The 26,959-nt window shown below is 44.2% G+C and overlaps 2 protein-coding genes across 3 annotated transcripts in view; one reads left to right on the forward strand and one right to left on the reverse strand.

The window, feature by feature from the left end:
* Positions 1-11,972: 11,972 nt before the first annotated feature.
* Positions 11,973-14,194, reverse strand: LOC110283981 (uncharacterized). The gene is made up of 3 exons (XM_021149533.2): positions 13,948-14,194; positions 12,273-12,423; positions 11,973-12,167 (listed from the first exon to the last, which is right to left on the reverse strand). Exons 1-3 carry the CDS (start codon positions 14,059-14,061, stop codon positions 12,109-12,111), a joined length of 324 nt encoding a protein of 107 aa, XP_021005192.1. The 5' UTR covers positions 14,062-14,194; the 3' UTR covers positions 11,973-12,108.
* The window catches only part of Zeb2 (zinc finger E-box binding homeobox 2), a 125,876-nt gene continuing 111,187 nt past the window's right edge, over positions 12,271-26,959 (forward strand). Inside the window, exons 1-2 of one of the 2 annotated variants that reach the window (XM_029472853.2) lie at positions 12,271-12,443; positions 15,110-15,251. In XM_029472853.2, coding sequence (XP_029328713.1) covers positions 15,179-15,251 — 73 coding nt within the window. In that variant the 5' untranslated portion in view covers positions 12,271-12,443; positions 15,110-15,178. Of the gene's footprint in view, positions 12,444-14,138; positions 14,231-15,109; positions 15,252-26,959 lie in introns of those variants that run through there. The other variant, XM_029472858.2, reaches the window with a different exon arrangement.

Consider the following 26,959-nt stretch of genomic DNA (forward strand, 5'->3'; position numbering starts at 1 on the left):
AGGAAGCTGGCAAGATTTTTAAATAGTTCGGACGCTACACGGAACATTTTTTTTTCCTTAAAGCAATGTACTGAGAAGTGCTGGCAAGGTTTTACTCGAATGTAGCTGTGCTTATGTGAGGAAGTTATTTTGAATTACCCTAGTATAAATATGTATGACTTTATTTGTATTGAAAATTCCCTTTGCAAGTGAGTGAATAGGGTCTGTTACATCCCTGTTTCTTGGGAAATGATTTAGTATTTCGTTTTAGAAATAAAGCCTCAGACCCAGAATTCAAAAATTATGTCAGAATTCTGTGCAAGTCCACAGGTGATTCTTCACCTACCTACATTAACACCTATCAACGTTGCCATATAGAACAAACAGTATAGATGGTCTGAAGCTTGTGACACTCACAGGTGGGAACACTCACCAGTTGGTTGAGACTTTACTCACAGAGCTCCGTCCTACACACTGAGCACATGGCAACAGTATTAAAGTGTTGTTCTTCACAGCACATTGCAGACAATATCTTGTTTGTGCCAGGACCATTTTTAGTAACACCGTGGTGGAAATGTCAAATGTTTCAGTCATTATTATTCAAGATCTAGGTCTACAGGTCTACAGAAAGACCAGCATTGAACGCTAAGTGTTTCCTTTAAATAGAAAGGATCAAAAGCAAGGTAAGGTGAAGTGAGAAGTATGCCTGACACAGAAGACAAACAAGAAAGAGAGTGTATTAGAGATAGCACTTTAAACAGAACTCAAGCTGGACCCCACCTTCACCCCCAGTTCCCCATCCCCTATCTCACACCCCACCCCCATCACAACTTTGAGCATCAGGTTGTCTTAGCTCTGCATCACAGTCCTGTGGCTTTTGGCTGATTTTTAGGCTGTCATTTTACTTGAAAAATGAAAACAAAGCAGAAAAAAAAAATTTGCCTGTTTTCTGTCTTGTTTTGTCAGTCCTGGTGTAGAATCAGAAATGGGATGATCATATCCTAAATTATTGTGCCACCCTTGCACAATAAGCAAACCTTACCTTTTCTAGTCAGCTCTGTTCTCGCTGAGTGATTTTTTTTTCCTTTTCCAGAAAAACACTTGTCAATTTTAGTGTATTCAATTAGAAGTAAGCCACAAAAAGGCTCACCAGCGCTGTAGGGAGAAGGAGTGTGTGGATTCAGTTCCACCTCTGCTCCATTTCTCCAGGCTGCCTAGTAACGGAGACACACAAGAAAACCTAAAACAGCGTGTGCTAGACTGCAGAGCTTTGCAAGCTCAGGTCTAAGAATGCACAGTCCCTGCCCAGTGCCCTTGCCTCTACCCATTCTTTCTTCAGAGTGTAATTGGAGTAGGTTATTAGTTTATGTCTCTACAAAGCTTCTGAAGGAATGAAGTGTTCCCTAATATTTGTATCTAATGGACAACTGGGGGAAACACAGCCATTGGAGATCACCTACCCTTGCCAACTAGATTACGACTTGGAGACCCTAACTTGAAACAAGCTTCAACTTTTCCAAGTGAAAGGTATTCACTTGAAAGCATGGCACTGCTTTGCCCCAAATTCAAAATCCATTGTGATTTCAAATGGTATTTATTAGTGTATTTCCCACAACCCGCACACTTACCTCAACTATGCAAAAATCCTCCCCAGTAGAAGAAGCAAAACTTCAAGATGATCATCTTACAGAGTAGCCACAGCAGAACTCTTGTGGCCAGCTTTTCAGCACAGCATTAAATGCACACTGATAGTAGGTGACAAGACAGCTCAGGGTTGTGATGATTTCCCTAAACTGAAATCCCAACCTTGGAGTATACAAATAATGAAAGTTTTAAAGAAAAAAATTGCTATTTCTTTGTTTTAAAAGACTAAATATGTTTTGTGAACTTTCTACTTTGTTCTGTCTCCCTTGGTGCCCCTATCTTTGTGCCAAGAACAATAGGTAAGTCAGTTTCTCTCAACCCAGAGAAATTGCCCCTTTGCCACAAAAGACTTACTTGTGGTTCTATGGTGGGCCAGGAAAAAACTAATCGCAATGGCTTTTTTTTTTTTTTTTTTTTTTTTGCATGTGTAGCAAAGTTAGTTTCAGAGAAAGGAGTCTGGTTTTCACTGTAGCAAAAGCACTGCAACAATATGTTCCCTGTGTCCATAGCCTGGCCTCCCTTGACACCCTTCTTTCTAGGGCATAGGGTAGAAAAGTCATATACACAGTAGATCCTGCCAGGACCCGCTGACACAACCCAACTTCAAATATGCAACAGGAGAAAGAAGCAAAAACTGTTATAAAAAAAAAAAAGAAAAGAAAAGAAAAGAAACTGTTACGCATGTGGTTTCACATTTTTATTTTTTTTGAAAGCAGATTTTTCAGCTTTCAACCTGAAGGGAAAGACCATACAGCCTGGCTATCTCCCATCTTGTCTGTCCCTCGGCCTCTCCCAATTCATCCAGCTGTAGAAATTTTGCCAGGAGACCCTCTTCTTGCCTTGAGCTGGCTGGCACTCTTTGACCAGGGAACACTGTTCAGAAGGGCGCTTCCCCTGAGGATGGGGTACCCATGAAGACTTAGCTACAAAGGTGCTCCTTACCATGCAAGTGGAAGTGTGAAAAACAGAACCAGATTCAACTGATTCGTTTTCATTTTGAAAAGTATTATTTTGTGGTACTAGGGATTGAACTCAAGACTTCATGCATGTTGAATGAGAGCTGTAACCCTGGCCTACATCACCAGCTCCCTTTCCCCTTTTACTTTGCAATGGAATCTCACTAAGTTGCCCAAGCAGGCCTTAAACAAGTGGTCCTCCTGCCTCAGCCTTCTGAATGCTGAGATTATAGGCCTGAGCCAGCAGGCCTGGCTTACAAATAGTTTTCTACCACCAATGCTGTTAGTATCATGGTGTTTAAAACCACAATCACCTCACTCTTTATTATGAGTTTAAAAATTCTATAAGCCGATTATACTTTGACATTATTGTCAGTAAACATTAATCTTTTTAGGATACAAGAACCAATTAAATAATTCCTAATAAGATCAGTAAAACAAATAAAACTGATGAAGTCGTTACAAAAAAGGAAATCAAGCAAGCATCACCTAAAATGATGCTCACCCTCATTTTTTTTTTTTTTTTTTTTTGTAATTTAACCATACATTTTCCAGATTCCCCACTGCTAGGAATGAGTGTTCATGAGCGTGACTGCCTAATGTAACGTTACATATGCTATCATAATTTCCTGCCACAATCAGCTAGAATCTGCATATTCTTTATTCATTTCTAAACTGAGGCTCAAGGGGTTAAACTTTATCTGTTCAACCCAAGATTAATTCTCACAAAGCGAGGAATTAAATCTAGTCTATGTCATTTCAAAACACGTCTATTTGAAACTATGCTATGTGCCGTAGTTAGGGTTACTATTGCTGGGATGAAACACCATGGCCAAGCAACGTGTGGATGAAAGGGTTTATTCCACTTACACTTCCATAGCACTGCTCTTCATGGAAGGAGGTCAGGATTGGAATTGTAATTGGACAGGAACGTGGAGGCAGGAGCTGATGCAGAGACCATGGACAGTTGTTTTCCTGGCTTGCTCAGCAATGCTGCTCAGCCAAGGGGGTTTTTTTGGTTGGTTGGTTGGTTGGTTGGTTGGTTGGTTGGTTGGTTGGTTGGTTGGTTTTGTTTTTTTGGGTTTTGTTTTGTTTTTCTGTTGTTGTTGATTTTTGTTTTTTGGTGTTTTTGTTGTTGTTGTTGTTGTTGTTGTTTGTTTTTGTTTTTTTGAGACAGGATTTCTCTGTGTAGTTCTGGCTGTCCTGGAACTCACTCTAGACCAGGCTGGCCTGGAACTCAGAAATCTGCCTGCCTCTGCCTCCCAAGTGCTGGGTTTAAAGGCGTGTGCCACCACTGCCCGGCTCAGCCTACTTTTGTAGAGAATCCAGGACCACCAACCCACAAAGATGGCACTGCCCACAATGGGCTGGGTTCTCCCACACTGATCATTAATTAAGAAAATGTCTTACAACCAGATCTTAGAGAGGCAGCCTTGCGATTGAAGCTCTGTCCTTTCAGATAACTGTAGCTTATGTCACGTTGACATAAAACTAGCCAGCACACCGTGCTATGAGCAAGGACAGTTAAATTAAGGTAATGTAGAATACACTACAGCAATGCTCAAGCACGAGTCAAGCATGCTAGAGGAAGTCGTAGAAAGAATCAAAGCTGTTCTGTGATGTGTGGGTGATGATGTCTCTGTCATCAGTCAGTGTATACATAAGCTCAGTGCTTAGGCAGGAATCCCCTGCTTCCAGGGGATTGCTCTCAGCTCTCCTGAGTAGGGAACAAAGAGAGCTGGGTCAGAAAACACACTCTGAAAGCCTGAGGCACCAAAGTCAGAGAACATACTTAAGAACTTGAACTGTAACTGAAAATAAAAAGTGAGCATCAATGTTGGTCTAGAAGGGAAAGTAAAACGAGAAACCCAAGGATCAAGTGCAGCATCCAGGAAGACTGGAGGTGAGTTGCGATGAGCGCATAAACGCTGATTGCAGATGAATCAGAAGGAATCCTTAAAAGGCCACCTTGGCTGTCCCACGAGTGTAGCTTTGGCACTGTCAGTGGACTTAGCAAGACTGAGAGGCCCACGAACAGCCAGATGCTTAAATGGTGGGTAAGTCATTGATTCTCCCAAGCCCACAGTTCCTTGACAAGGTGGTGTGTAAGGTTAACTCCTTTGGATCTTCTGCTAGAATTAAGTGATAGGTGAGATAATTTAGCCTTGTATCAACTCCAGAGAAACAGCTTTCTTTACACTGCAGACTACCCTGGCCTGCGCCAATCCTTAGAATGGTGTAAAATCAGAACCAAATATAGCACAAAGTTTAAAATTATTTTATGACACTCATTTATTAAATTGTGCTATTGTGTTTCTGTTGTGGGTGTTCACATCACGGTGCACATGTGGGGGTCAGAGGATGACATGGAGGAGGAGTCAGTTCCCATCTGCCAACACTGGGTCTTGGGGGAAGCCCAGGCTTTCAGACCTTGGCTCAGGAATCTCCTCAACCTCCAGTCCTAAATGTATAATTCTGAAATTTTGGCAAATTATGGAAGGTTAAAGAAGACCTCAGAGGAGTAGAAAACAAATTAGATAGTTTGTAGGTTCAAGTTGTTTGCAATTCCATTGGCAGGTGAAGAACAGAATGGCAAGGGTCACTCCAGACCCCTAAGCCAATTCCACAGGTTTCTTGCAAGGAATATAAAATGGAGCCTTTAAGAAAGGAGACAATTAAAGGACCCTTTAAGAACTATAAATAATTATAAATGCTCCTACAGGTCTTAAAAGACAACAAAAAAAGCCTTTAGTGTTCTGACTAAATATTGAAGGACTTCCCATCCAGCAATTGCACTGATGTTTCAGCTTTGCATCAAAAAGAAACTCTGGCCTTGTGGACATTTAAGAGAGTAGGGGAATCCATTTTCCAGTTTATAAACTGACTTTCGTCCCCACTGTAGATGCTGGAGCAAATCTAAAGCTCGGGCCACAATAACCGAAGGGAATGTTCACCTCACTCTGAGTGGTCTCAGAGCAAAGGACTGTGACAGCCAAACTCCTTGTCTCCAAATCTGTGAGTTTGTCTCCTTTTACTCCTGACTCTTACTTAAGATCGCTTCTGGGCTTTTGCACATTTAACCTTTAAACTCAAAGACAGTATGTGATTACAGAACACAGGAAACTTCACATTCGGACATTGGGCTAAATCCCTTTTCAAAGGAATCTGATATTTATAACCAAATTAGGACCACATTGAATATAATAAATTATCTGCTGAATTAGCAGGAAGAAAATGCTCCATTTATTTGTACGTTGGTGGCTAGGCATCCTTTGGACAATCCTAGAAACATCATAAGTAATGATAAATCCTACCACATTCGAAACTACTTGGTACCAGCTTTATCTGGCCTGGATGTTCAAAACTGTTTGTCCAAATGTTCATTATAATAAACTACAACACAGCGAAGCTTCATGCATTACTTCAGTTAATTCTGAACAACACCCTGAGGGATAGGTGCCTTTAGTGTACCCACTGGAGATAAACAAGTTTAGAGTAGATTGCTTGCGATCATGAAAAGAATAATTACATAGACATTTGAACTTCAGCATCATAAAAATAGAATGGACAGACTTGCTTAATCATTTTTAAATAACTTCAACCATCCTACGTATTAGTAACTAAAAAATGAAAACTTATCTAAATATCAAACTTGACTTGTTTGTCAAATGCCTCATATGCCTGCTTATGCCATGGTAAATCAACCAAGAAGTTCAATGACCACATTTCAGTAAGGATATATGGTGCATAATTAGTGCACGTAGCTGAATTTAGGAAGAACGGTTACTTGATTTCACATAGAGATCGTTTTCCTAATTGTACAGCTGCCATGTGTTTCAATGTGCTTGCTACATAAATGGTTTACAAATTGTTAAGAAGTTTTATGGATCTCTAGAAAGAATATAATAGCATAACAAACTTTTAAAAGTGCAGAAAATTTTACATTTTAAAATATCACTTTATTTCTTTGTCCTGAAAGAATTAATCTTAAAAAAAAACCACATTTTTAAAAATCAAGCATTAGATATGCAAATATGTGTTCAGATCAGAGATACCAAAATTATTCAGATGATTAATTATTCATCATAAAATGTCAATTAATAATTATGAAGCTTAAAAGGCATCTTTCTAATGCATCTTTATTTTTCTTGGCCTAAAAAAAGGGGCTTACTGTACATGTTCAATTGACTTGTAACAAGTTTTAAAAATTCAGTAAACAAATTGTAAACAAGAGCAAGCTCTGATTTTTAATAGGAGAGCTACAAATGTGTTCAAAGTGTAGGAAAGAGCAATAATTTATCATCATCAGGAAAAGTATAAGTGTAGCCAATCTGTGACATCTGACTCCTCACGTTCACTCACCTGCTAGGAAATGGACAGCAACCTGGCCAGGAAAGCAAGCAGCAAACCCAAGGTGTGGATCTGCTGCTCAGCAATTAAACAGAGCGCACAACAGGCTGCTTCTCCCTGAATTGATCAGTCGATGTTGGGGGGCAGGCAGACAGCTTTGGGAGGTTTTGGTTTTGTTTTGTTTGTTGGTTTTTTTTTTTTTTCACTTTCTAATAATCATGAGAAGAAAACCCAGTTTGATTCTTGAATTTACCTACTATAACTTCTAAAGTCTGATAAGCATGATTAAAATAATTTATTTATAAGTACGAACAATTTGCATATTGCCTTAATTATACTGATTCTCCTTGTCAAATACTTTCGTATTTTTTCCAGAAAGATTATATCTTTTAAAAAAAAGTCTGTGAGAGCTGATATAATAATAGAGAGTAATAAGCTGTTATAGTCATTGAGATACTCATTTATTTTCATTATTATTTTACTTTTTCCTGACACCTGGCGAACTTGTCTCTTAAGACCCAGGAGTTATTTTAGTCAGGGTGTCCCTGACCTCCTGCTGGTAGATTAATTGCATTTTAAACATTGTTTTGAAAACGAACTGATAAATCTGGACATATAAAGTAGGCACCAAATTTTTTTTTTACAAAGAAGGTAAATTGGGGGGAAATGGGATTGCAAAAGAAATATAGAAAGAAACGAGAATGTAGAAAATGCAATTACGACAGAATTGCAAGAAAATCTGGATAAAGGGCAGGGAGGGCTGAAAGGAGGGCAAGAGGAAAGGGAGGAGGGAGCTTTGGGTTTCCAATCCCCAGGCGAGGCTGTTGGCGTCCGCACCCTTAATGTCCAGCCTTCCAAGTTAAGGCGAAAGCCACCTCCTCGGGCCTGCGTCGCATCTAACTTGCTGCAAGTTTTCTGGTGACTCCTCCAGAGCCCCTTTTCTTCCACCACCACCACCACCCCCCTTTTGTGAGACTGACAGTCGCGTGGAGGAGGCTTTTCCAGGCACAGCCTTTCTCATGATAATCAGCCCCCTGCATCACCTCCCGGCCGCCGCGGCTTCCTCGCGGAGCGGGGCTCGCGGACCCGGGGGACCGGAAACAGGGCGGCGGGCGGGGAGCAGGCCGGCGAGCCAGGTCAGCTGACCGGGAGCGGGGCGGGGGTCGCGCGGTGCCAGGGCGGGGTCGGGTGTGTGCGGGGGGGGGGGGGGGGTGCGGGCCGCCGATTCCCCCCCCCCCCACGTGCTCCGGGACCGACAGAGGGAGCGAAGTTCGCGAGGGTGGGGGGCGGGGTGGGGGGGAGAGCGCCGGGGATGGGGATCTGTGAGCAGACCTGCTTTGCATCAATAAATTAAGATGCTCATTTGAGTCCTGAAGTTTGCTGGTTCCTGTCAGTAGAGACGTTGGCAAACACCCCCAAAGCCGAGATGAAGCCTTTACTTCAAATAAAATAGGAAAATAAAATCCTCAGCTGGCCGCCCCGCTGGGGCCAGGTGACGTGCGAGATTCCACAGCCCGCGGGCCTCGCAGCGGGGAGGTGAGGGACGGTCGCGGGCTCTCCGGTCCTGTTTTAGTTTTGTTTGAAAAGGGCTTCTCTGAGATGCTCCCGATTTTTTTTTTTTAAATAGGCTTTCCCCTCCTATCCTAGGCTCAACTCCGAATGGATTGGATTGCGAGTTTGCACGTGAGAAAACCGTTTGGCTTTGCCTAGACCCCGCCGTGCCCTCACACACCTAATCCAGGGGTCCCGGGTATCAGCCAGCCTTTGCTCGCAACTCTAAACGAAGTTAGGTTAGCCACGTCCTGCATAGCACTACAGGATTGAAACAATTCCTTTAGATGAAAGACCAGCTCCATTTCTAAACCAGAAAAGAATCTTTTTTTTTCCCTCCACATGGTACAAAATAAACACAATTTGCTTTTAAAAAAAAAAATCATTAGCTGTGGCCAAATTCGAATTCTTTCTTCGGCTTGTGTGTTCAAGGGCAGAAAAGTACCTCTTCGGGCCTCTGGGCCAGCAGGAGTGGGGGTGGGGAGCGGCTGTGAAAGTTAAGGAAATTGACAGACTGAGAGGTGAATGGGGGGACAGGCTCCGGGTCCCGCTGCCGGGAATTGGAAAACAAAAGGGTGTCCTCCTCGCCCTGCCGGGGGTGGGGGGCTTAGGGGGGAGTCCTAAGGGGAGCAGTTGGCTTTATCCAAGGAAAGCCTCAAGAATTATTTCCCCTCCAATGTCGATGTCAATATTATTTCACATTTGCATGTATCTGTTGTTTTAATCCCCTTCGCCTGCGCTAATCTCGAAGTGGATTATTAACGGGAAAACAGTCCAAAAAGGAGCTAGTCCTCCTTCGCTGGACTTGTTTTGCTGCGTGAGGAGCCTCAGAGCTGTCCCTGGTCCCCTCTGGACTTTTCGTCCTGCGCTCCTGTATTATGTGGATCCCACGGTCCCCATTGTCCCTGACCTGGCCCTGGAACTGAGGGAGTGTTCCGAACAAATTTATATTCCAGCTTCCTCGGATTCCACTGCTTCTGCGATGGTGGGAACACTCTCGCTCAGAAGCTTGGGGAGGGGCGTGCCAAGCAAGGGCAGTGGGCAACCTAGCCCTTCTCTAAGCCCTCGCGATCTTCCCTGTACCACTAACCCAAACGTCCACCTTCATGTGAACCTAGAAAATTGAAGTTGGTTTTGTTTTGTTTTGATCTGTTTTTTTTTTTTTTTCCCATACCAATATATGGGAAAAGTCGAAACTCAGTGCTAACTATTGGGGGCCGCCTTTTGGCACTGGAAAGATGACTGAGTCTAAGGTAATCAGATAATTAGGTGTTTTTAATTGAAATAGTTAATGGTCTATTTTGTCAGATCTGAAGTAAGAAGATGTTTTATATCCATGATAAGGTCAGAGGTTTGTAGCTATTTGTTCGACTTGCCATATAGTCGCATTGTGCCTTTGCACTGGTGTGTCTGGGCTAAAAAGATGTCCAGTAGCTACCTGGGTTTCTGCAGAAGGGGCTTGCCAAAAGTCACTCCGTAAAACAGGCTCCTTATTCCTCCAAGGGAGGCTTAACGGCACACTTTGGAAGAAGGTGGTCTCTGATTTTTTTTTTTTTAAGGAAAGAGGTGGAAGGAAAAAGGATATGAACAGTAGTGATAAATCTTATAGGAGGAAACTTGATAAGTCTTACATATACTTAGTACAGCTACATGATAGTATGAGAAACGTAAAATATGGCACGAATGTGTTTGACCTATGCTGAAATCCTTTTCTTTATTAATAATTTTTCGACTGCAAATCCCTACAACCTACAGATCATCTATAGGTACTCTATCTGTGATAGGGGCAATGGAGAAATTAATTTATCCAATCCTTCTCATTGTAAATGCTCAAATTAGGAAAGAGGAGAGTGTGTAACCAACTGTGAAAATCCGCTTTCTTGCACCCTAGAATGAAATCTAGCTGTGGTCATGCTGGGTGGCTATTACCCTCCCCCCACCACCACCACTGAAAAATAAACATGCAAAATACAAAGCCCTGTAGCTCTGGGAGTGTGGATGTGGCAGCAGCCCCTGTGGTGGCTTTCCCCTCCTTTGAGTGCAATCGCCAGTGACTCTTGCATTCAAAGTCTTGCTGTAGGCACACATTCAAAGCACAGTTCAAAGCAGTTTATCTTAATATGAGTAAAAGTCTAGTGTTGGATCAGGGTATTATTTGTTTCAGGTTTCTTCAGACTGAAAACAGGGGACTATGACATATTTGACATTATTAAAGCAGAAAAACTGATAAGAGGCAGCTGTTTGGCCCTCTTAAAACCTCCACCTTTTCCTTTATACTGGAGTCTATAGGCTGTGGTACTGGGCTTCTATCTGTGCTCAAGGGTTCTTAAATACTTTCACTATTTAAAATAATCGGAGGGGGGTCTCCTAGTATTTTAAGAAATTAAGCCTTAACTGTTGAGACAAAACAGTTTCTTCCTTTCCCTATAAATACAGAGCATCCTCAAATTTGGCTGTCTTTATTTACTTCTATATTAGTTCCAATTATGTGCAGTGTAAACCAGCTTTTTGATTAACAAAACAGCAGAGCATTGGTTAAGAACACTTAAACTTCAAAAAAATTCCCCTGGGAAGTGGGCTCTGAATTGGTTAATAATGTGCAGTACTTGCTAAATTGCTGACTTCCAGATGTGGAAAATATCTTTCTTGTTTAGGACCTATGTAACCTGATTGGATTACGACAGAAGCGTCACGTTGGAAGCTTTTGAGTGATTATTTAATTAACCATACAGTAGAAAGCTGTATTCTCCAGGAAATCCCTTCCATATTTGCATAACCAATCCCTTCAGAGCAAAGGTGGAGTCTTTTCTTTTTAATTTTAGTTTAATTGCAATATCAAAAATATGCACTTCAAAACTTAGACCCCACACAGTTTAGTGTCACCCTCTTCTTTCTTTCGTCCTAAGTTCCTCTGGCCTTTCTCCTTCTTCCTCTTGTCCCTGTCCCCTCACTTTGTAATGTGGTCTGCATGAGGTGTAGAGGGGTCCAGAGATTGGCCAGCATAGTACAGCTCTATGTTAACCTAGAGACCCTTTATTAAAATGCCAAACTTTTAATATAGGGATCCAATCCAGAAAATCCACCCCCCCCTCTCTCTCTCTCACACACACACACACACACACTGAGATCCTAAGATGCAGTATACAAGTAGCATTTTCCTCCCCTAGCTCTGGCATCTTTAAAAAAAAAAAATGTAATAAGAGAAAGGGCAAGAATTTAGTTCCAAAAGACGGTACTTGAGGTATCCATACAACTTGACGTGCACCTCAAACCTAGTCACCAGAGATATCTGTATAAGACAAGAGATCTGCATGGAAGACCCGAGATCTTTCCCTTTAACTTTCGCCCCTTGGAGTTCTCCAGTTCTGTGAATGGTGTGCACCGTTTTCCGCCCAGTACTCTGCAGGATTTAGTGATGAGGATAATGATGCCAAAGGCTTGCTTGACGGGGGGGGGGGGGGGGGGGGCGTGGAGAAGGGAGGGAGGGAGAGAGGAAGGGAGGGAGGTGGAATTTCATTTCTTCCACTAAAGCGTTTGCGGAGACTTCAAGGTATAATCTATCCCAGATCCTTTCCCAGAGAGAAACTTGGCGATCACGTTTTCACATGATGCTCACGCTCAGGGCGCTTCAATTATCCCTCCCCACAAAGATAGGTGGCGCGTGTTTCAGGGTCTCTCTTCTCTCCCCTACAGAAAAGAAAAAGAAAAAAATGTCATTAGAAGAGGCGTAACACGTCAGTCCGTCCCCAGGTTTGTGTTTCCTGGAGTGGCCGAAAAGAGATCAGTTCTAACCTGCTCGGCAGGAATAACGGTCCTGCCTCCCGACACTCTTGGCGAGGTTTTGTTCAGTTTGCTCCGGGAGCTGTTTCTTCGCCTCCACCTTTTTCTCCCCCACACTTCGCGGCTTCTTCATGCTTTTTCTTCTCACCATTTCTGGCCAAAACTACAAACAAGACTTCACAGGTAGGTTTCCCTCCCCCCCCCTTCTTTTCCTCCTCTTTTTATCCTTTTTTGGTGCTCTTGCCCCCCACCCTCCCTCTCTAATTTTCTCATTTTGAGTGGGAATGTTAGTCTGAAGTGAGCCGGGTGTCTGTGGACAGGAATTTCAGGTGGTTTTAGCTCCTTGGTGGCAGGCTTTCTTTTCCCAAGAGTGGCTTCTTTGCTTTCTCATGCCTTCCCTTACTCTCTCTTTGCTTTCCTCTCCCTTTTTCCCCCTTTCCCCCAGTAATTCGCCCTGTACCTGTCCATTCAGGTAACCAAAGGTGTTTTTTGCTACATAGTCTAGGAAAAGTTTTGTTGAGAACTGAATGACTGGGGTAAAAAACTCATCAAGTGGAGAGTTTCTACTGCTTTGTTCTCACACCGACTTTCAATTCATTATATCCAGCAATTAAAACTTGGCAAATACCTGTTAATAATTATAAAACTTATTCGAGAAAGACCTACCAAATTCGGGAGCAAGTCCTTCTCTTAGACCTGGCAGTCTAACCTTTCCCACCGGAGAAGGCTGTTTTCTAAGCAGAAACTTGACTGTTTTTGTCTGCCTAGCGAGTTTCATTTCTTTATTTCATTCTTTGTGTGTGTGTGTGTGTGTGTGTGTGTGTGTGTGTGTGTGAAGTAACACCTCACTTCTGTGATTATAAATAAAGAAGTGAAAGTTCTCTTGGAACTTGAGTCGTTTACCAAAGTGTGTGTGGGGGGGTCACTACAGCTGGGAAGAAAACTGCTGTCAGGATAATAGGGTTAAAATTAGGGTAACTTTTGATATTTTATTTTAAATGACCAAGTAATATACACATCGATTTTTCATGGAACTCCTCTCTCTCTCTCTCTCTCTCTCTCTCTCTCTCTCTCTCTCTCACACACACACACACACACACACACACCACACCACACCACACCACACCACACCACACCACACCACACCATTCCAGACTTTGGGACTGAAAAGTCGGAGTTCAAGAGTCACAGGCACAGTGCTGAGCTCAGCTAACATAAACGTGTTTATCTCCCACCTACTTACATGTTTCACATGCTAACCCTGTAATGATGAGGGCAAGATCGCTTACTCCAGAGTCAAGACTAACATTCACAAATAAAGTTTACAGCACAAATGCCATGTCTTTCCCTCACACACATAACTGGCTCATAAAACTAGCAACTTATATTATTAAATATATATTTTATATGCAGTGGTGTGTAAGTCTCAGCAGAAATACAGACAGACAGCTGTTTCATCCCACAAGCTTGTGTGATCATTTCTTTATTCCAGGATCCCCCCCCCCAACAATTTCAAATTAGTAGGACAGACAAAAAATGATATATTTGTATTTTTTTTAATGTGTCAAACTGGAAAGTCTACTATGTATGCCTAAGTAAATTTAAAGTGCTTCCTACAACACCCACTTCCCCTTCTCTCTGCCCCCCTTCACCCCCGCTCAGCAAATGTGCGGAAACTGATACTCACTTTCCAGGTTTTCCGCAAAGCTTGTGGCACCGGAGACAATAGGTGCAGGGTGTAGGGACTGGGCGTGCTGGGCGGCAGAGAAAGGGTTAATGGCCCTTGTGTTACAGTTTGCATCTGTTACATCTTTTATAGCCCGCTGTTTAAACTAATCCTCGAGGCACAGCGTCTTCCCACCCCGCGGAGTTTCAGGGCTCTCCTCTTCTCCGGCCTGCCTCCGAGGTTCCCCTTCTCCAAGTTTTGACAGTTTGAGCTGAAAGAATGCAGCGCCTCCCTCGATTTTTAGGTACAAAAGTTTCGAAGCCAAAAAGGACACGATCATTTAGAACAACTTAAATAGTGGCCACGGACTTTCTCTTTCCTTTCTTGAGAGGGGAAGAAAACAAACAAACAAAAAAAAAACAAAAACAAAAAACAATCTACTGGAAGAATTTAAGGAAATCAGTGTGGGGGAAACATGTGTGTATGGGGGGGGGTGGGCTTAAGTAAATATTGTCCAAGTGGTGAGGTTGGGGGAGGAACAATGTCCAGAGAGGCTTATAATTATATTTCTTTTGCCGGGTAAAATGGGAAATCTTAATTTGGGGGCGGAGGGTGTAGGGAAAGAGACAGTGCCTCGATAAGCTCCAAAGGGGAGGGGAGGGGTCGCGGGGCGAGTGGGCTTCCTGTAATTACTATTATCAATTTACCCGAGTGTGCTTCATCCAAGGGCTGTTTTGCGTTGTTTGTTACTTTTTTCCCCTCTTGGGAATGGGGGGGTCGGAGGAGGGATGAGAAAAGATGAGAGCGAAAGACCCCCTCTCCAAGTTCCCGAGCCCGGCTGAGGACTTTTCTGAGGAAGAGGTCCGCCTAGCCTTGAGTCAAGCAGTCTTACTGTACCGCCGTGTGCATTCCCTCATACGGTCAGGAGTTATGACTCATTTTGAAGATGTAATTCTTGTCTCTGATCCCCTCGCGAGTGCAACACACCAAACAGTAACAACACAAAGCGCCTCGGGGCCAAGGCTGGGGGTGGGGGGCGGGGAGGGGGCCGCCGAAGTTTCGCTTTGGCGCTGGGGGCGCGGATGGGTGCTCACCCGGGCCCTGGCCCGGATCCCCTGGGCGGCCCGCGCGCGTTTCAATGGGCGCGGACGATGCCCACATTGTCGCTGTGTTTGGTTGCTAGATCGAGCCTGCGTGCTGCCGAAGCAGGGCGCCGAGTCCATGCGAACTGCCATCTGATCCGCTCTTATCAATGAAGCAGCCGATCATGGCGGATGGCCCCCGGTGCAAGAGGCGCAAACAAGCCAATCCCAGGAGGAAAAACGGTAAGAAGAGGCCCGAACCAAACTTTTCCGGGCCACTCGGCGGCCCGAGACCAGGGGGAAGGGGGGGACAGGGAGAAGGAAGCCGGTGGCGGCGCCTGGGGCTCGCGGGCGAGCCTCCCTCGGCGGCCAGCGCCGGAGCCCCACGCGCGGCCGCTGGACCGGGGGGGAGTTGAGCAAGTGCGGGGCCAAGTGAGCGCCGGGCGCCGGGGGAGGGGGGGCTCGGAGCGCTGCCGATCGGACCTGCTCCCCACTCTGCGGCCCCGGCACCCCCGCTGCCTCCGCCCTCTCCGCTTCCCGGCCCGCAGGTCCCCGGCCCCGCGGCAGGAGCGGCCGGCTAGGGCAGGGCGGGGGCTCCGGCGCTCGGGCGCGCTGAACCTCGGGGCGCGGGCGGGCGAGGATGGCAGGAGGGCGGCGAGGGCAAGGGAGGGGACCCGAGGCTGCCTCTCCGCCAGCCTCAAAGTTTCTTGCTGGAGTCGCTGGGCCGCCTCTCTGTGCGCCAAGTAACGGTTCGCGGGGCAGCGGGGCCCTGGCCGGACGCGGGGAACTGGGGAGTGGGGGGACAAGAGGGACGAGCCGGGAGCTGCGGACTGGGGACCCGGCTCCTCTGCAGCAGGCTCGGGGCCCGCTGCGGGCCAGAGAGCGGGGCGAACAGAGACTTTTCCCGGCAGTTGCTCCTCCACGGCCGGGAGGAGTCCGGGAGGAGCCCGTTATCCAGGCTGAGTCAGGAAGGAGGAAAGAGATGGGGGTGCGAGGGAACAAGCAGACCAGAGGTGGCAGATTAAAGGGGTGTGTATGTGAGAGTTTAGATCCATTTTGGAAACGGGCTGTGTAAAAGTGTGTAGTGTGGTGTGTGTGGTAGAGAGAGAGAGAGAGAGAGAGAGAGAGAGAGAGAGAGAGAGACCCCCTAGGTATTACCCTCAAACAAAATCGTGGGAATAAAAGAGAAAAGTGATTGGCAAGTGCGCAGAAGGCGCTTGGGGGAGGGGAGAGAGTTGGGGGACGACAGAGGGTGCAGGGGGTGGGTGCTGACGGAGGATACTGAGTTTTAAAGGGAAAAAATGAAAAGAAACGGAGGGGGGGGACAGCCCCTCAAAACAAACAAGCGATCCAGCCGCGCCAGCCCAGAATCGGAAAGGAAACTTCATTCTCCTTTCGCTCTCAGCCCGCTCACCGGGCGCGGGCAGTCTAGACGCTTCCGAGCTGGGCACTAGGGTGGTAGCACACACCCGGGAATCGCTCCCCAAGCCCGCGCCTGGCGGGTACTACTCAGACCCACTTGGAACAACTTTCCACCAGAGAGGACAATTGTGCGCTCCTCTAGCCTGCCCCAATGCTGCACCGCATGCAGAGGGGTGGGGGGTGGGGGCAGTGCAGTGTGGGAGTTTAGGGTCCTGGAGGGAGTAAAACACAAAGACTAAAAGATTCTGTTTAGAGACAAATAATCTCCCTCTCTCTCCTCTCCTGTCTCTTAGCATGCGTGCCTGTGTGTGTGTGTGTGTGTGTGTGTGTGTGTGTGTGTGTGTGTGTGTGTGTGTGTCTTTTGCTTTTTGTGGTGGAGGTGGGGAGCCATATGGGTGATAGAGGAATTTTAGTCAAAAACTGTTCGTTATGTTGCCCTGTCTTTCCTCTTTGTGCTGTCTTTGATCTGTTTGCTTGGCTTAGTATTACAAAAAACAAGGACAATAATATATTCCAAGCTGGTCCCCAAGATTCGGTTCAGGCTGCCTCTTTTTAAGTATGTGCGTGTGTCTTTCTTTTAATTTAATTTTTTTCTTCATTGCTGCCTGGCATTATTTAAGGTGGTTCTTACACAGGAGACCTCCCCTTCTCCATCTCTGGGTAATTTAGTAGACACTAAAATTACATCCAATGTTCCCCTCTCCTCTCTCTCGTGTTTCCTCTGTTCCCTTTATTAAATGTTAGTTATTGATTTTCTAAAATCAATGTCTGTTGTGGGGCTTCCCCCTCACAAGAATCTAAAGCACTGTGCTGATCATCTGGATAACAAAAGCTTTGTGTCGTGAAGATGAGAGAGAGAGAGAGAGAGAGAGAGAGAGAGAGAGAGAGAGAGAGAGAGAGAGAGAGAGAGGAGTGAGATTTAAAGCTAGGCTACCATAAGTATTCTTTTGCAGTAAAGAATGTTTGAAGTGTTTGTTTCTTCCTGTTCTTCCTCCTTCCACTCCCTTCATGATTTTGCTGTGAAATACCAACTTGGCTCCAGCAGTGAGGTCAAGCCACAGCCCAGTTTGGGGACTGGGAGAGATTCTGGCTTCCTGAGAACTCTGGTGGCACAAGCTACTGGGGCCTCACAGGTAATACAGTGTCCCCAGGGAGGGGTGCGGTCAGAGAGAACAACCATTTCTCTTATGACCAGCCATTAATTTGGGACAAGCTTCCACACTCTGAAGTGGATAAAGTTGAACTTTGATGGTTTTTAGGCATTTCTTCCCAGAGCCTAAACATTCACCAACATTGTCCACAACTTCTCTGACTGAAACTATTACCTGTCTCTTTTTCCAAAGACCCTGTGAGAAAGCAGGCTGTTACTGGGGACTTACTTGCCAGTGTTTTCATTGGGTTTGATCTGACTTAGCAGTGTGTAGGTTTTGAGAAGCAGGTGGAAGAGCCCAGACCGTCTTTTTCATTTTCTTTCTCATCAAATACATACCCAATGCCTTTTCCTTTGGGAATTGCCAGGATTTATCTGAACTGAGTGGATTTTTCTTCTTTCCCGGATTCCTGGAAAAGATGTCACTTTTGAGCTTGTGTCTTTGCTGATAACACTAAATATGATGATTCTTATCAACATCATATAGAAATTCCTGAAAAGGAATAATAGCAACAATAATCGTAGAAGCTGCAAAGGGAGAAAAAAAAGACCCAAGACCTAGAATGACACTTTATATAATTTTAATGAAGTCACTGGTGTGTGTGTGTGTGTGTGTGTGTGTGTGGAGAGAGAGAGAGAGAGAGAGAGAGAGAGAGAGAGTAAGATGGCAAGGAAGGGAAACCGGCAGAACAGTGACTGTGTGTTTGAAAGGCTGGTCAAAACCATGGCTTAGACGGCGGTGATGTGAAGTATTATTTTTTTAAAAAGCCTAGGCAAGAGAGGCAGATCAGGGGATACCAATATAGAAAGAGAGGAACAATCTAAAAAATCCAAGCACCAATATTCTCCGGGCCAGCAAGATGCCTAGTAAAGACGGTGCCAGGACCAAGTTAAGAATGGCTAGTAGTTCCTCTCCTTTCACCCACAGGGAAAGCAGAGAACCTTTTCCTAGAAAATCAGATGTGCAGGGAGGAAAGAGGAGGTGGGATTAGGGGAAGAGGTAAAAAGCAAATAGCCAGCAGACAAGAATGAGTGTATGTTTCAAGAAAGTTCAGTCAGATGATCCTCAGCCGCCTGACTCACTTTGTAATACTTTCACTAAGGCTAGAGAGGAGGGGGAGAGCCAGCCCCCCCTTTATAGTCCTCTGATTATACCCCACCATCTCCACACAGCCTTGGAAGCAGGAAAGAGCTATCCAGAATGGCAAGGCTCTGCTGCAGGCTGCCACCACTTGCAGCCGGTTTGAAACTTGCAAAGTTTGTTGCTTTCACCCCTGATTTCAGGCAGCAGGTCCTAGAATGCTCCAGTTTCCTTCATGATTAGTAACCATCTGGGAAGAAAGGCCTACCTTCCCAGTCTCCCGGCTTCCATCACCAGTCTCTGGGAAATCACACAGACAACATGCGTGTTTTAACAAAAAATGAAATTGCTGGTCTGCCTGTCTCAGAGAAGGGAATGAAGTTCTCTTTGAGTGGAAAAAGAAAATGAATTAGGAAGGGAGAAGAAGGAAAGAAAGGAGGAAGGAAAAGTTAGCTTGATTTTGCTTCAAAGTTTCTGCTAAAGGTTTGGGTCCTATGGGCTGCCTAGGAGTGGGGTGTAGGGGACAGGGCTGCTTTCACCAAACACCTTTGCTCTGTGATTTTTCAGTTTGTAAAGGAAAGTACTCAAGTTGAATATCTCGGGGAGGAGCAATCAGATGAGCAGAAATGATTGTCCCTGTTTGAAAGAAACCTTCGCTCCTTCCCACTCTTTTAAAAGGATTGGAGGTTCTATTAGTGCTGCTGAAGGGCAGTGGGGGGAGTGGAGAAGGGACTCCATTGCAGAGTTGCTTAAACGGAAAGAAATGCGACTGCAATCAAACAACCCCTTCTCAGACTGGGGTTCCCACTCTCCTCCCTCATAGTTGGGATGGGCAGCTGGAAGCGACAGACCCTCTAATCACATCGAAGCAGGATGGTGTCCTTCAGGTTGTAACTGGTCACAACTTACCTATCTTTGCCACTGTGGAAATCTTTGGCAAGTTGCTTTCCTAAAGTTGGTGAGCTTGTCACAGGGAGACTGTTCGCCTGCTTTTCACTCAGGCTGTCTGTGAGGCAGGTACCAGCTCTGAGGGTACTCCAGAGAGATCTATCCCCATCCTGTTCTCTCCATGGAGATACTGCACACACAAGGCTGGGGGCTATGTATCTAGACTGATCTATTTGTTTTATTTTGGCCTGGAAAAAAATGATGCCAATTGGGGTAGACATGTGCTTTGCTTCCCAGCAGAGCCAGCAGCCAGCCCGGTGGCATCCTTGCTGTGGCGGTCCACCAGGGATAGGGGTAGGCTTCAGGTTTTAAACTTTGTAATGCTACTCTGTTGTCAAGTAAAAAAAAAAAAATGATTTCATAGCATTTAGTGTTTGTTTTCGAATGTGGAGAAAACCTATTCTGCAGTTCCCTGTCAAACTGCTCTGTCATAGATTCTGGATTCTTCCCTTCATTCTCTCCTTCTTAATTTGTTTAAAGAAAATTACAAGAGGTCGTTCAAGACTCTAATGCCTTATTTTCCTGAGATGTGTGTGTGTGTGTGTGTGTGTGTGTGTGTGTGTGTGTGTGCTTCCCTTGAAGGTAGGAATGAAGGCTGCTGTTAGCTTTCTAACAGGGGCATAATTGTTCCGGGGGTGGGAGTTCGTCTCCTTACAACTCTCTTTGTCATTTGCGTTCTTCCAAGGCTCTGAAGGTGCTTTTTCTCTATGTGAAAGGAGATTCTTTGTCCTATTCTTCATCAGCACTGTGGCTTCCCAAGGTAGACACTATTTTGTGCCTGTCACAGAGAGAGGGAGTGCAGGTTTGCAATGCTCACAGACAATTGATTGTCTGCGCTAATGTGTTTCATTTACATGTTTATAACGTCAATGGTCCTGGGTGTCCACTGTACCATTCATCCCTGCATTCCCACAAGGGGGCAATTGTCTGAATGGCCAAGTCAGACACCTTTTTGATTGCTCTTTGCTTCTCTTTTTAGAGCAAAGAGATAAAGGAGGGAAATCTGTGATGCAGAAACACTAGTTGAAAATATACAAAATGTCAGCACAAAAGCAGATGTTAACATAAGCCCAAATATGCTTTTTAACCAAGATGTGAATGTTGAAGACTAGAACACAGAACAGAAGGAAGGATAACTGAAGACCGAGAAATGCAGCCCCATATCTTCAGTTCTCCTTCTTAAGCAACCAGAAGATGAAATGTGATTTTTCTTTTAATTTTTGAGCCTTGGAACCTCCAGGAACCTCCTTGTTGCTAGTGTGTTTGCTGTGATTTGTGAATTTTGTATATATTTATATAGCTCTGTTTGTGCCAACATCAGCAGCTTACCACTTGGAAAAAACCTATTGAATGACTCTTTGGGCTGTAGGGGGTGTAAACTTTTAAAAGTAAGATCCAAGGATTTCTTCATCAGGCAGTTTTTAAAGAAGGATGATAATAATCATCAGGCTGGAGAAAGCCTTGCCTTCATAAGCGGTGTGCTAGATAGTTTTATCTCGGGTGACAGTTGTATCAGAGCTAAAGCTCTCAGGAAAAGTGTAACCAGTAATTACAAAGTAAATAATTTCATTTTAAGATGTTCTGTTCTCTCTCTCTCTCTCTGTGTGTGTGTGTGTGTGTACATGTGTATTGTGTTGTGTTTCCTGTCACAGTGCTGACAGGAAAAGTCATTCATGCATGTGTCTTCTGGAGGTCTCTCTTCTCCACTCTCCCCTGTATATCACACATCTATGTATCCCACACGAGTACACCTGTTTAAAAAATATTTCACAGATCGGATAGTGCCTTGCTAGTTCACTTATGTAATACCATGACTAGAAGTTGGCTTGATTTTCTGTGTGGTCCTGGAGGAGAGAAAAATCCTAACTGTTGTGTCATGTGGTGCTAAGTAAATGGGGGGGGTGCTTTTATAATTTTGTAGCAAATTAGGGGAAAAAAAGAAATGGCCAGTCAGTGGGAGGATTTTTTCTTTTCTTTTTTTTTTCTTTCTTTCTTTTCTTTCTTTTTTTTTTTTTTTTTTTTTTTTGCCTCTATGGGAAGATACACAGTAGCTGCTCCGTTAGCTGAACCCCTGACACGGCGGTCTTTTGAATGCCTTAGGTATGATTTCACTTTCGCTCACATCAATGCTGACCTGAATGCCTTTCATATCTGATCCTCTGTGTCTCTCCCAGTAAACATCCCCTGAGGGAAGAACAAAGAAAGAGCTCTTCTTCTTCTTCTTAATCACAATTCAGCCCTTCACCGCCGGCAGGCTCCATTTGCATTCTGCCACAGAAAGCCAAGATGAAAAGAGAGAGAGAGAGAGAGAGAGAGAGAGAGAGAGAGAGAGAGAGAGAGAGAGAGAGAGAGAGAGAGAGGCTCAGAGGGTAGTGGTTGAGTAAAGTAACTTAGGTGTTTGTGGCTGTTTGTTGGGCCTTTCCCTAGTTACCAGCCTTATATAGTTGATGCTCAACCCTGCCTGTCCCTCCTGACAGGCATATAGTATTACAAGATGGCATGTCTGTACTATTCATGGCCACAGCTCCACTTGAGGTAAAAAGTCTAAGATTGAATTCAAGCCCAGACGCCTGTTAGATTTGGGGTCAGGTGTGCAGACTTCCCACTCTTGAACGCTACTTACAATTTGGCCTTAATAACTATGATTGTTCACCATATGACCTAGGAGGTGGGGGCACTGGAGGGTGGGCGGGAAGGGGGTGGGCTTGGAGACCCAGCCCTGGTCTGGCTGCAGGGGCCTGATGCCTGAACACAGATGAAAAAATAAAATAAAAAGATCCGCAGGAAAACTGGAAAAGACTTTCCCATTCCCCCCCCCTGACTTTTTATGATAATTCATATTTTCAAATGAAAGGGGAAAAAAGCCAAGAAAGAAACTCTCAAATGAGCCAAAAAGGAAAAAAAAATCTCTGAAAAGAATTTTAGGGGGAAAAGTTGTTCTATTTTAAAAAGCTTTGAGGGCTGTAAAGTGCCACGCTTTCACACCTTCTCCGTACTTTTTTTTTCAGATTTTTTTAGTATGTTTAACATTTGTGAGATGACAGCCTTTTTGTATCTCAAACTGGATGCTTCGGGATTTGTAGGGAGGGGCTGGTGGTATCCACGTTTTTTCTTGACAGAGAAAGTTTATGCCTAAAGGGCTCCTTCTTGCTGGGGATTGTTTAAACCCTCGTAGGCGGACCTGTCAGCTTCTCCTGTGTTATTTGCCTCCATTTTCAACATGCAAAAGTAACATGCAGTTGAAGACACCAGAACAAGACCACAGCAATCGCAGGTCCATCTCGTGACAACTTTTCAGGATATTATCTTGCTATAGAACCAGCTTGTCTCCCCCCCACCCCCTCCCCCTTCTAAAACCACTTTTAAGATACTAACAGTTCTTCCTCAACAATTAGATCACATACAGTACACACACACACATTCACACACACATAACTTTAGACATACAAGCTTTGCAAAAGAAGAGAGGACTGTTTGGTATTGAGTAGCTGTCCCAACACCTATGTGGTAGACGTCACTTCTGAGAGCAGCAGGAATGGACACATTAAGAATTGCACACGACATGTGACACAGATTCCTAATTCCCACCACCACCACCACCACCATTTTCCCAGAAGATTTACAGAATTTACAAACAGAGATTAGCTCCACACCTTCTACCCCTCCTCTCCACTCTCCTATCCACCCCCATGACTCAAGCAATGAAGGATTTAGGCAGATTTTCTTCAGTAAACACCTTTGGACACTGGGGGTTGGGGGGGGGGAGTCTGTTTGCAAAAGGAGGCTTTTGTTAAGTGAGGTACCAGGCAGCTGTGATATTAACCTACCCAGCAATGTGGGTTAACTCTTTGAGTGCCTGGCCCTTTGCAGTCAGCATATGAAATCCTGGCTCTCCAAAGACACTCAGAATCCTGGCTCTCGCAGTTTATTATTCAGACAAGTCTTGTAGACATGAAAACTGTTCAAGCTTTTAAAACAATGTGGTTTAATTAGATGAGGTGGACTTACATTGCTCATAAGCCCTCCAAATGGTGGTTTATAATTGGCAAGGAAAAAAAAAAGATAGAGAAAGGCGAGTCAAGACAGCACATTAAATATTCCAAGAAATATCTTTAGAAAAGCTATTTTCATTTCTAGCTTTTAAAATATTAGACTTGGGTCGCTAGAGGGGATGAAGCAGTCGGGGTCTCTCTCTCTCTCTCTCTCTCTCTCTCTCTCTCTCTCTCTCTCTCTCTCTCTCTCTCTCTCTCTCTCTCCTTACTGTGAGAGATACCAGAAGTTTGTGAGGAAGAAAGGGGCTTCAACTTGAAAAGCTGCAAAGGCCAATCGGACAGTGACATTATCTCAGTCCTAGCATCCTTGGCAGAGGGAAGGTCTTGCCTATCTGTCAAAGCTAGAGAGGTCATGTGAACCTCAGAGTCAGGACCTCGGGCACCAGCTTGAGACTTTCCAAAGCAAGCAGAGAGGTTTTTATGAGGAAGGAGCTAATGGTTGGGTTTTTTGTTGTTGTTGTTGGGCACAAGAATAACTTTACAGGTGTTGCATTTGGGCTTAAATAAGATCGCCTTTTTTAGTTTCAAAGAGCGTGTAGGTGTCAACGTTCGAGCAGCCATAAATGTGTGAGAAAGTAAAGGGTATGAGACATGACAGAATTAAAGGTGTTTGCTATGTCGTTACACCGTGTGTCAGGCTGCAAGCTCCCTTTGTCACAGCCTCCTGGTGATTTGACAGCGCAGATCTACTTCCCTTCTAGGTGAGACAGCATTTTTTTAACTGGAGTTATAAATACGGTACACCCTTCGGGTTACACCCTGCGTCCTAGATCCATGAATCCCATTTGAAATATCTTGCCCTAAGACACAATGAACAAACACCCATACACAAGGGGGCTGTGGGCTGGGGCCTGCCCAGCACCAGAGTCACAGTAGCTGGCATTGACTGTTGTTTGGCAAGAAGATGCTCTGCCAAATCATCCAATAATTAAGTTTTATGTTATTTGTATGAACGACCAAGCATGCAGTATTCCTTTTCAAAGCAAAAGGAGGCTTACAATTACTTTTTGAACACTTTCGGAGCATGGTCAGGTCACAGTTTGGGGGCTGAATTAAAATGATCTCATTCATGATCTAATTGAGGCTGGCACCACCTTATAGCAGTAGCAGGAGTACATAAATATAAATCAAAGACCAAAATTTAGCAAATCATATCATTTGCTAGAAATCTGCTCATGAATTATTCTCCAATTGCCAACCCAGAAGTTAAACTTTGTCTCTTCTGAGCAACAGTAGCTGCCGATTTTTTTTTAAAGGCTTCTGAGAGGAAAGTTACAGGAGCTGAACAGAGAAAGGAGAAGGAAGATGACCTATGTTTCCTCAGATAACCGTGGTGTTTGTGACCCAAGAAAGTATCAGTGCTGATAAAGCCATGCCCAGGAACAGAGGGCACCGCAGACTTGCTTAGACATTACCGTGGACTTTCAGAAGCCAGTCTCAGGAAAGCAAGGGCTCTGACATATAGGGTAGGGAGGAGAAAACATGTCCAAAAGGACCTGACTGAAACTTTGCTTTCATTTTTTGACTGAGGGATGCAGTCATCAGAATGATTCACCATTACTTGTAGTTATTTCCCTTACCAAGCTGGGTTGAAACACTGAGACTTGAAGCTGTCGTTCTGGTAAAGAAGGTAAGACAGGACTATTACTGTACATATTCGAGTTACTTCTCCTATTTTAACTACAAGATTACTACTCAGATAACTTCCCAATCAATAGGTCAAAGAATCCATTCTAGTATAACTCCCATTTTGGGCTTCTTCTCCATCTTTGTGTATCCGGGAATCATTTTTACTTTTGTTGTAGTATAAACTGGGAAAGGTTGAATTCTTAACTTGAATTCTTTGAAGTTAATTTTTTACATCTCATTTGTATGAAGGTATTCCTTCTATCATATAACGAATACAGAGTTGGTCAGGTTACTCAACTTAACCTAAAGGAAGGCATGAATCTAAGTCTCCAGTAAAGTGATTTCTTTCTTTTGAGACTACGTAATTACCCAGAACGGTTTTCCATGACAACAAGACACATTTCACATAAAAACCAGCAATAGCTACATTGCTTAAATGAAAGAATATCGGGTTTTTGTTCCTTACAGACTGTTTCGTGTTTCTTAATTAGTCCTAGAGAAGAAGAAAAAGTGTTTCTAACAAGGAAGTAGCCACTCCCTCTCCCCCAGATAAGTAACCGGTAACAAATCAACAAATTAAAACATTATGCTACGTAGATCTGAGATTTTGTTCCCCTCATACACAAGTGAGTACATTTCAAACAGCCAGTACCCACGTGATCCACAAATTCAGCATACAGCTTTCACTCCTTGCTAGCTTAAATTGTATTTATATTCTCTTGCATATCCAAGTAGCTGTAATCAAGGAAACTTTGCAATTGGCCTATTCTTGGAAGTACCTGTTTCTATTTTCAACACCCAAGCACATCAATGGAAGTGTTTCACATCATGAGATTTCTCAGTTGTAAGAGGTGAGGTTTACATAGAAAGAACTCAGTCGGCTGTGTTTTCATAACAAAAAGTCCCATTAAGGGAGAAATATCTAGAAGCAAGATGGTTACCCCCTAAAGATTTCCCATCACCTTTGCTCTGCTAACAAAAATGTGAAAACTAAATCCAACCCATCTGCACACTCCTATACACCCAAACACGAATGCATACTAGGACCCTAACTCTGGGTCCTTTTCTCTTTAGCCTTACTCTAAAGAAGACCTACCCCGTAAGTGAGACTCATTTAAACAAAAAGCATAGATAGGAAGAATTGATGTAGACTTCTGCAGTCAGATTTCAGGAGAGAAAAGTGTTCTCTATGCTACCTGACTCTTACTAAATTTGCTTGTATCTAATAATCTAAGCTTAAGTGTATTATGTAGGATAAATTACTAGCTTTATGCTTTTAAGCTGTTTTCCTTAAATAGTGCCTACCTTAACACAGATTATCCTAGATTGATTGCAAGTTATTATGGGAAAGGAAAGAAAAGGAAAGGGAAGGGAAGGGAAGGGAAGGGAAGGGAAGGGAAGGGAAGGGAAGGGAAGGGAAGGGAAGGGAAGGGAAGGGAAGGGAAGGGAAGGGAAGGGAAGGGAAGGGAAGGGAAGGGAAGGGAAGGGAAGGGAAGGGAAGGGAAGGGAAGAAAAGAAAAGAAAAGAAAAGAAAAGAAAAGAAAAGAAAAGAAAAGAAAAGAAACCCAGCATTCTGGAATCCTAACTAAAGATAATACTTTAAAGTAGTGTTTATAGTGTTTAGGAGAAAGGGGGAGGGAGATCTTTAAGCTACACTAAATACTTAGAG

This window comes from Mus caroli, unplaced genomic scaffold (genome assembly GCF_978045245.1).
Source record: "Mus caroli unplaced genomic scaffold, Mus_caroli_1 scaffold_2, whole genome shotgun sequence".
Taxonomy (NCBI): domain Eukaryota; kingdom Metazoa; phylum Chordata; class Mammalia; order Rodentia; family Muridae; genus Mus; species Mus caroli.

What these genes read in the sequence shown, in the direction of transcription:
- LOC110283981 (XM_021149533.2), bottom strand. Translation starts at nt 14,061, where the DNA reads ATGCAAACTGTAACACAAGGGCCATTAACCCTTTCTCTGCCGCCCAGC. An exon ending in CTTTGCGGAAAACCTGGAAA is followed by an intron (nt 12,424 to 13,947) that starts GTGAGTATCAGT and finishes TCTTGTTTGTAG; the next exon opens with TTTTGGCCAGAAATGGTGAG. An exon ending in CCGTTATTCCTGCCGAGCAG is followed by an intron (nt 12,168 to 12,272) that starts GTTAGAACTGAT and finishes TCTTTTCTGTAG; the next exon opens with GGGAGAGAAGAGAGACCCTG.